The sequence below is a fragment of the Thermobia domestica genome, chromosome 1 (genome assembly GCF_964235325.1).
Source record: "Thermobia domestica chromosome 1, izTheDome1.hap1.1, whole genome shotgun sequence".
In the NCBI taxonomy this organism is placed as follows: Eukaryota; Metazoa; Arthropoda; class Insecta; order Zygentoma; family Lepismatidae; genus Thermobia; species Thermobia domestica.
The window spans coordinates 370,597,899-370,608,046 of record NC_137454.1 but is presented as its reverse complement, the minus strand read 5'-3'; the positions used below and the strand labels follow the sequence as shown (position 1 = coordinate 370,608,046).

The window sequence follows — 10,148 nt, the reverse complement described above, 5'->3', positions numbered from 1 at the left end:
GGCATGACTTCTGCGTTTGACTCCTGTGACGTGGACCAATAAAATTGCGTTTCTTCGCAAAAAAAAAAAAAAAAAAAATCTGACGGTACTTCTGTCCTTGATATTTCAAAATATTGAAAAATGTTTGAATAAATATTTTAAGGGGCATTTTATATCAACGCTGTAAGTTCATTTTTATATGTAAATTTTAAATTTATTTCGGTGGAAATCCCCATTTAAGATAGAAAGATTGAGTGATAATAATCTCGTTATCATTTCTGTTATTTAATCATCATTTGATTCTCGCAGCGATACATTCATTTCTGATTTATTTTGACGTTATTATTTATATGTAATTAATAAAAGATGTTTTTCAGTGTTTTGTCAACGCATATTGCTTAGCACATTTCTCATGTTTCATCAGCTTCCACTAGATGGCATTTTAATAGAGAAAATTTGTAGTTTCCAGTAGAGGGCTTTTAAAGTTGAATATTGCATTGTTTGATTTTTGCTAACTTTTCCATAATCCGGAAATTGATGACAATTCGGTAACATAAACTTTGTCTATTTCTTTACGTTTTCATATTTCAGAATCAAATGAGCTCTAACACAACCAAACAAGACAAGAAAGAAACGGATCCCGGGTCTGGTTCCGAATTCGATCGCAAGAGACCATACACCTCTGCGGTAGAAGGTGCTGCCAGTGATAGTGGAGAAGCGCAAGACGAAGGTAGAAGGATGAGCAGGAGAAAGAAAGCAAAGGTTTGTGATAATAATTTGGCGAAGTCTTGATTTGGGAATACTAATTTCGAATTTATAAAATAAAATACTTTAACATTGACACATATTTTGGTTAATACATGGTAGAAACGTTATGAAGTTGCGGATATATGTAGCGCCTTAAAACGGAAGTAGCGACTGAGCATCGAAACAACGTCAAACCCAGAACCGGCGTTTTTTGAATCCTATCTCATTGCATTAGTACCAGCTCTGAGTTACTTCACAAACCCCAAATAACTTTAGAAGAGAGAATGCTTACTTTATATAGACTTTTATAGAGACTGATGTTTAAATAAATATTCTATAAATATGTGTTCTCAAACATTTCAGTTTGTCAATTAAAATTTTATCTTTCTGATGTATCAAAAGCTCATTGATTACAAGTGAATATTGATCGTAACGTATTGTTTATTACTCACCAAACATACGAAAAGATGTTACAATGAATTTTAATTACATTGTATGGTTAGTGCAAGGGTAATTTGGTGACCTTCAGAAGCATTATAATTTTTTTAGTTTAGAGGTGCCTCCAGTTTCAAACCTACAGAAAAGCAGTTAAAACCTTAAAACTTAGGCTAGGTTAATGTTACATTAGGTTACCTGGTAAACTTTAGTTCGACTAGAACAGTGACTGGAACCGATTCACATAGAAGCTTCAATTAAATTCAGTACTAATCCGTGGTTCTCACAAAAATTTGATAGATTCTTTGGTAATAGTTAAGAACAGCTACTTCTCATCTCCCGTGCACGAGGATACATCTTACTGTTGCACTACCTAAACACCCTAAGTACAAGGGCAAGAACTCAGTCTATTACCTACTTTTTAACATCTTAGTCAGTCAATGAATAATTCCTGCAAGTATGGCGTTTCTCGTCCTTCCCTAAATGGGAAGTACGGCTCCTTAACTATAACCGATTCGGTAGATTCTTTTATTATTTCTATATAATTCTGTAAAACTCGAATGCGGAAATATCACATTCAAGGCACCGATTCGCTATTCTATACGACTACTGTACTGCTGGATCATCGAAATCTTTCGAGTCTTGCAAATCGTACCCACTTCTACACGTCTTTTCTCGTATTAAACATAACTTGGCTAATGTTTAGCAGAAGGGGTTCAGCCGTTGTTTCTAAAAAATGTTACAATTTCGGTAATTTCTGTTTACATTAGGTTAGATTAGTTTAGGTTAGGTTAGTTTGTGTTACATTATGTTAGTGTAGGAGTCCACCATAATTTTTCAAAATATTATAGGATTTCGCTTATTTCTACTAATACTAGGTTAATATAGGTTAGTTGAGGTTAGCTTAGGTTAGGTTTAGTTACGTTATGTTAGGTCTGAGTACTTGCATAATCCATTTTTCCTGTAAATGTTATGTTTTTTACGTACTTCTAGACCCCTTCTGCTAAACATAACCCAATAACTTTCCTGCCAAACTTATACACCTAAACATCACATAAGAACTCCAGATCTTTTCTTTCCTCATTTCTCCTGTAAATTTTCCTAATTTTTATTTTTTTAAAAAAGCGGAGGGGCATCTCTAAACTTAAACACGAATTTTTAATGTTTATATTGGTAACTTCTGCTCTTATGTGGTTGGAGTCATTAAGATTAGTAGTGTATCGTTATCTGTTAGGGAAGGTATTCATGTATATCTTAAACAGTTCCTTGGACGGTGAAATTTTGTTTCACTATTAGGTCTACAAAACGATACACTGGGATACCATATGGTATTTATTCCGAAGTTGGGCGTCCGCTTTCGCACGGTTTTTCGCTATCTCCTTTACACACTTTCTGCAATTTGTTATTAGGTTCATTAATCCGTGCTCTTCACAAACTTTTAAAAGATTTTGCTTGTTATCAACGTATTGCTTCACAAATTTTAAAACTGTTAGTTCATTGCCCTTGTACATTCGCCATGTTGATAACATAAATGCTAGTTTCTTTCCCACAATGCAACTGTTCGATTACCTTGCGCCAAGTAGTTCCCTCCGCTCGCCGTATAGTCCCATGTTTATAACCGCTTATATATAACAAATAAACAGATTTTTCGAGACTCTTATGTATTATCAAGCACACAAACGATCAAATTATCCATATCTATCCTGTAAATTTTTAAAATTTTGTTGGAAACGGACGCCCAACTTTGGAACTTAACCCTACCATATTGGTGCAAATTAAGAATAGTCCGTCAAATTAATAAAGTATGTTTAATTTGCTTTAAATGATTCTGAAGCATTCTGAAGTGTTATCTTGGCACATGCCCATGTAATTCTGTATAGATTGAGAATATGCGTGCAAACTGATGTGCATTGGAAATGTCACGGTGCTGTCCTATTATATGCAATTCTTTCATCACTCGCAGTGACCTAGATGATTTCTTACTGTAAGAGTTAATTCTTATGTGCAGATTCACGATCCCTTTCAGATATTAATACATGTTCGAACGCATGCCATAATAACGAATTTGAAAAAACAAAAACCAACTTTTGGCAGGTGGCTACTAAGCGAGAATGCTATCCAACTGAATCAACAGGAGCGCAGCGAGTTAGGGGGAGGGGGATCGCGCGGAGGATGCGTCTACAGGGAGCAGGCGCGTCAGCGATGGAATAGTTCAAAAATTCGTCACGTGCACTAAAATGAGGAAAGCCCAAAAATCACTTGATATTGCATAAAATCACATAGGTTACAGAACTTGTAATGGTTTCACATTTGTAACTATGTATTTGTGAACATAAAATATACTTTTCCTACATCCTGCAGTAATGCTTCGCCGGTGGAAATTAGTATGTTACATAGTAGTCTTTGATATACACTCGTTTATTTTAATCCTAGTATAACCCTTGTAGTGGTTTGACACTTGTAACTTTTTCTGCATTATAAAAAAATTCCTCCGCCAATGGAATTTAATATCCTACACAATTCTCTTTCATATGCACTCACTCATTTTAACCGTAAAAATTACCATTTTTATGACTGTCTATTCTTAATCAGTACCGCGATATTTTATATTTTGGAGTTAAGTATCGCAGAGTATGTCTAGTAATATGAAATAACCGAAACTAAACTAACATTCTCTAAGCTATCGTAAACCTTAACGTGTTAGACCTACTTTACAGCACAAAGCATCTCTTCTGCACCAACTTTACAACGAGCTTGAACATTGGAATAGTGTGTATAGATAATTTATACTTTTAAGAATTTAATTACTTGTTTAATTTGTTCATTTAGAGTTGTTAGTCATGTGTGTAGCGTAGGGCAACAGATGTAGCAGGACAATTTTTTTTCTTTTTTTTTAATTTATAAGAGAAGAAAAGCGCACTGTTTGTGGCTCTTAGGTACGTATTATATTAGTAATTTCTTGTATGGACTTATACAGTGTTTTGAAACATAGACCAATCATTGTACAATAAGTTCACTGATAAGGAATTGTGACATTCAGGACACAGTCGATGTCCCAAATTATGCATATACATTACTTATGTGTACCCAATTGTGTGCACATACTTCGAAAAGTGATTCGTGACATCAAGAGAAGACAAAATGTCCTCTTGCACATCTTTTTGTTCCGTTCTAATTGTCACGATTCGAGTTTCGATTATAAGTTGGCACCCCCATCACTCTTACACGACGCGGAATTCCATAATATGCAAAAAGACTTTTTTGTTTGCTTTTGATGTTATGAATTACCTCTCCTGAGAGAGTGAGAGTCTCGATAAGCCTTGTAATTTTTTAACTAATGACAAAGATAAACTGAAATTTTATACCATACAAATGTTGGTAGGGGCACAGTGTTCGATATACCTTGTGATGCCGCTAACCAAGCATAAAGTTATATATATTTCAAATGGCAATGTGTCAGGTTGTTATATATATATATATATATATATATATTTCAATTTTATATAAAGTGAAAACTTACAATACCACATTTATTACATGGTGTTGCAATATAAATCACAAACATTGAGAAAAAATTGGGGGGATCTACAACAGTAATAACGCAAGCGAGACGGACAGGGCAATGCACATTCAGAGGACCGTGATGTCATTATAATCATCATATGACATATTTATGTAGAACAAGTTACAAGGGATTGAATTTTATTCAAAAGACTTCTTTATTTCGAAAAAGGGTTTATATAAGTTTTTCATCCAACTACGTACATGATTTTCAATATTCATCTAATTTGGGGTGACCAGACGTACTTATTTTCGCAGTACAGTAGTTTTTCAAAGAGCTGTCCTGCGTGTTGCGAAGACGCCTAGAAAATCGAGAAATGTCCTGAGTTAACTCGATTTCCAGTATCTTAATATTTCATTCTTTATTCACAACATTTTGAATCACAGCCACTCTTTTCCTGAATGATGAACCGTTGTGTTTCTTAACACTCCTCAAAAGATTAGGGATGGAGAGTGATCAATAAACCATTGTTTTACAATACATTATTTTTACTGAGAAGGGCTTGTTGAGATACCGGTAAGGTGGGGAAAGTTTCAAATTATGACAGTGATGCTAACCAAGTTAAGTAGAAATTCCCTCATACCGGTCTAAATTTTCTCTCAATACTTAACATCATGCTCCGAAAATCGATTAAGAAAGAAATCTTTAGCCCAATACGAAGTTTCACTGTACGTTCATAAAAATAAACCACTTTATCACTCATCAAAGAATTTGGAGGTGTATTGAATTCCTGGAATACTTTTGCTCAGTGCTTTTCTTTGTTTTTTTTTCTTTTGTTTTCTTTTCTTTCTTTTTTTTAATGAATGTTTAACTTAACGTTAAATGAAATAAGAACATGCGTATTTCCGACGCAGCAAACTATCATATACTATTATACTTGTGTCCTACTTTTCGCTTGTCTGAATCTAGTCACCCTAATATTATTGGATTATAATGTTGTTTCTAGAGCAAATGTAATATCTCAAACTATTCGGGAGATACGAAAAATGGTAAAATTTGATATATTGCTTAAAATGGCGTATTTGTGGGAACTTTTTAAAACAGTTTTTGATTTACTTTGATTCTATAATATCCCAACAATTCTTTTCGGTAGATGTATTTACAAAAAAGTTCTCGGAATTACATAAATTTAAACAGTGTTGGAAATTAACAGTTTTTACCATATCTCCAGAACGGGTGGAGATATCGAATTGCTATAAACGACATTTGTGATCTATACATCTATTGAAACTCATATGAAATTGGATTAGTTACATATCTGAGCAGTTTTTCGAAATAAAGGCTTTTGAAAAAAGTCAAAATTTTTACTTCCTTCTAACTTTGTTCATATTGATTCGAAATCCGTCGTATCGTGTTCGTAATATTAGATATTAAAGTAGTTTAGATGTGCATTGCCCCGTTTTGCCTCACTTGTGTTATTACTAATGTAGAGGCGACAAAAATTGGATTGTTTGTAATATTGTAGCGTCCTTAGTTTTCAACACTGAATGAAAACTGAACATTGTAAATTTTCGTTTAGCATGTATATTTGAAATGTATAATAACCTGACGCAGTGCAATATAAAAAAATACAACTTTGTTGCCATCATTGTGAGTCCAGAAATGTGACTTCTGAATTCCTTTCACAGGAGTAGTTTGGTTGGACCATTCTTCTATTTTGTGCTGGCAGAATTCTTCAACTTTCTCTTTGAGCAACAGGATAAGGGCTATTGATGTGGACGATTTCATCACTCATGTAAAATCCTTGGCATTCTGAATTGCTGCTGCACTTGGGCTGAAAATATTGTTTTGTAGTGGGATACTTCAACAAGCTTCCTGCATCATTCACATAGTTGTTTCCCATGACCAGCAGCACTGTTTATCCACTTCGTTGGCACAAACGACTCGTCAATTCAAACAGCTAGTAACGATTTTTGAAGTGGCTAGGGGCACCATCAGAAATAATGATCTTTTCTCCTGTGTTTGCAGCTGTTGAAGAATTTTGCTTATTCAGGATATCTATCGGTCACGAAAGTTATGAAATCAGAAAACGGTCATGAAAGTCAAGAAATTTAGTTTTTGGGTCACGATTTTTTAAATCTGTACAAATATAAGTATAGACTGGAATTTTTTTTTTCTATAAAACGTCAAAATTCATCACCAAAGATGTGTATGGTCAGCTTTAGACGCTAACCAAATCGCAAGCAAAGCACGCTTCTATCGCATGCATGAAAATACGGCCTAATTCGCACCCAAATTTCGCAATTTCCTCTTGAGAATGTTGTGAAATTTTATTGTTTGGTAAAGAAAAGGTCATGAAAAGTCACGAAATTTCATTTTGGAATTATAGTAGACACCCTGTTGTTGTCCACAATGCATGTGTTGAGTTATATCCTCTGCCATCACTTAAAATTGCAAAACTTGTCGTCTCGTTTCGGAAATAGGATATGACTCCTGTAAAAAACTGAAACTTGGTTATTACTCCAGTGATACCCCTTTTACTCTTGAGATAGAATCACAGTGAAGCACTAAACATAGTTTTTCAGCGTCTACACTTCGCTTCACTTCTACAATGTGTTGTTGCAATTTCCTCCGATGTTAGTGTGTTACTGCTTTCAGTGTCGATTTTGCAAGTTCATCAATGAAGGTATGAATGACAGTAGTTAAGGACAGTATTTTTCTCCATGTTGCATATGTAACCTTAGAAGTGTCATCTGCTACATTTTCCAGCCCAAATGTCAGTAAGCCGTGCCCTTCCCTTTCCAGGGCAGTCACCACATTCCTGAAAAAAAGTGTACATCACATACAATTAACGACTTCACACGTCCAACTAAGGTGTCATATGTCACGCTTTCAAACAAGTTCTTCAAAGTTACCATGCAAAGTTCAAAAGTGGCACAATATACACATAAAATGGAGATCTCTACGTAGATGTGGAACCATCCACTGAGGTCCTTGTGCATAAAATTTTGATCTTCAATTGTGAAATACTGAATGTTCCATATTACATGTGGCGAAAGTTTCTTTATTACTGTCGGTCATATATCTGTTCACTTTCACCACCTTTTCTCCTGCAGTATTGTAGTGTTAGTGTCTTTTCTGGTGGCGCTTTGGCGTAAACAGTCCCATTCATATTCCAGATAAAATGGTCTTACAATTTGAACATGTGCTTCATTCACAGGATGACCATAATAGGGATCCGGTTTTTCGAACACTCCTTTTGCAGATCTCACATTTCTTTTGTCCACCATGTATTTTGTTGCCGATGGACTTGAACTGCTCCTACTCCCACGGGTACGTGTTCCAATTATAAATCGATTTGAGGTTCGGTGTACAAATGAGAGAATCTCCTACAGCGAAGTCCAACATTGTAACGTTGTTGACATATATATGAATAACTGGTGATTAGGTCGTTAAACTGTACATAAAATCATATAAGTTTTCATTCATATTACGCAGACAAGTACACACAGAACACAGGAAGGCAGCATATGAATGTTTATCTGACTGTTATTATGTTTCTTCTAACTTCCTGACTGCCTTTACTAAATAGTATCTTTACATTTCAAATATTCGTTAAAGATTATTAATATTCATATCCTTCAATATTCATCATACATCATATTCTTCATTACTTTAAATTCTTCATATCACATGATATTAACTATTTTACATTATATTTTGTCGAAGCAGTTTCAAATTTAGTATTACATGTCTGACATAGTCATCATTACAAATCATAATTGATTCTCAATCCATACGCCTGTAACTTGTCCATTCTTTGAAACAAAGTTTGCAGTAGTTTCTTAATATTTAAATATTCATCTGGTCAGTTAATTCAAACACAGTTATCCATTTATAAATACTAAAATAGTCGGAACTAGCATTAGATATGTTGATCTGAGGTTTGATATGATTACAGCCACATATTTTAAAATAAAATTACCGATTACAAAATAACAAGTTCACATATTTATAATCAATCCGGTTATATTCTATTATCGATTCAAAAAAGTTTTGTTAGGTTTTAATTTTAATATCCGAGGGTACAGACCAATATCCGAATCGCCTCTTGTCCAAATATGAAGTAATCCGCTGAGGTACAGGTACAGATTAGCGGCGCATTACAGATTGTGGGGCAAAATTTGTATTTTTGAAAAGGGTAATTGTTAGAACTTGCACCTTTTCATTGTAGAACTCACATGATCCAGCACAAAATTGATGTTTAATATAAATTCCAGACCAGCTGTACAAGCTTCTTTTGGTTCATTTTGTTCAAAAGATGGGATTTCTATTTTGAAGAGTTTGGTCAGTTTTGATTTGATGTATCCTCGTCGCCATAAGTGCCTTTACATCGCAGTGACGGGTATGTGACCGCGCAGTACTCCAAGGAAGGGATGGTTGTATAAGAATTTGTGATTAATTTTGAAGAGTTTTTATTTTGACTAGGGAATTAACATAGGTGAAGGGAGTAAAAACACAGATTTGAAGCATCAGTTCACTGCTATTGAAGCATCAGTGCACGAAAAGATTCGTATTCTCAGTTTTTCTATTTATTGTTTTATATGTTAAGTTAAACACCACAATATGTATCACTGATATCGCAGATCGTATTATTTTTTAAAATCGTGTTTGTAACCTATTGTCAAAACATTCACCTCCAGACATGATGTAGAGAGAAGAGAAAGAGATACGACATCTGTAATATATGTATATGTGATTCACTAAGTAACTGTAGAAATTAGTTAAAGGACAGATAAGAGAGCGAAAAGGAGCTCTAGAAGTCTGAACTTTTTAGAAACGTCCTAGATAGGTGAAAATATAGTTAAAAATTGCCAAAGGTATCATGTAAATTACCTCTCTTTTCTTATATTCTAGTATACTTTTCCTTTCACATCCAAACATCTCTATTCAGAATTACGAGATAAAGGTGGAGAGAGAAACATTCCCATTTCAAGAATTATATTAGGAAAAAAATCTTTTGACTTAGACTAGATTCGAACTCGCAACCCTTGCATCCATGGCTCAGCGCTCTACCGATTGAGCTAACAACTACTGTTGGAAAAGCCACATTTCTACAACTACCGGTTGCTGAATGGTGTGTATTAACCAAGTTTGCCGAGATAATTGCTTCATAGAGCTATAATAATAATAATAAAGCAGAAGAAGAACAGAATCTAAAAAGTCACATATTTTAAAAGTTTGACGTGCAGAGTAAGTCCTAATATGAGATTTTATTAATTATATATAATAAATGTAAGCATGGTTTATTCGTGTGTGCTACTCAAACTGCGCAACTCACTACCTAGTCCCATAAGGGTTGTACGCTTATGGTACAGTAGCCTTGCGTCCTCCAACCGTGAAGAATGTTTCTGTTTGAACCTATGCGTGCCCAAAGAGGGAGGAGATTGAAAGAAAGAAAAGTGGTTTAGAAGCGTGTCTTTCA

At 34.5% G+C, this 10,148-nt stretch overlaps 1 protein-coding gene across 3 annotated transcripts in view; it reads left to right on the top strand.

The window, feature by feature from the left end:
- Positions 1–424: 424 nt before the first annotated feature.
- Positions 425–10,148, top strand: part of LOC145664273 (lysine-specific histone demethylase 1A-like) — a 675,994-nt gene continuing 666,270 nt past the window's right edge. For all 3 annotated transcript variants that reach the window (XM_081730812.1, XM_081730803.1, XM_081730819.1), the window contains exon 1: positions 425–741. In XM_081730812.1, coding sequence (XP_081586938.1) covers positions 577–741 — 165 coding nt within the window. In that variant the 5' untranslated portion in view covers positions 425–576. The remainder of the gene's footprint in view (positions 742–10,148) is intronic.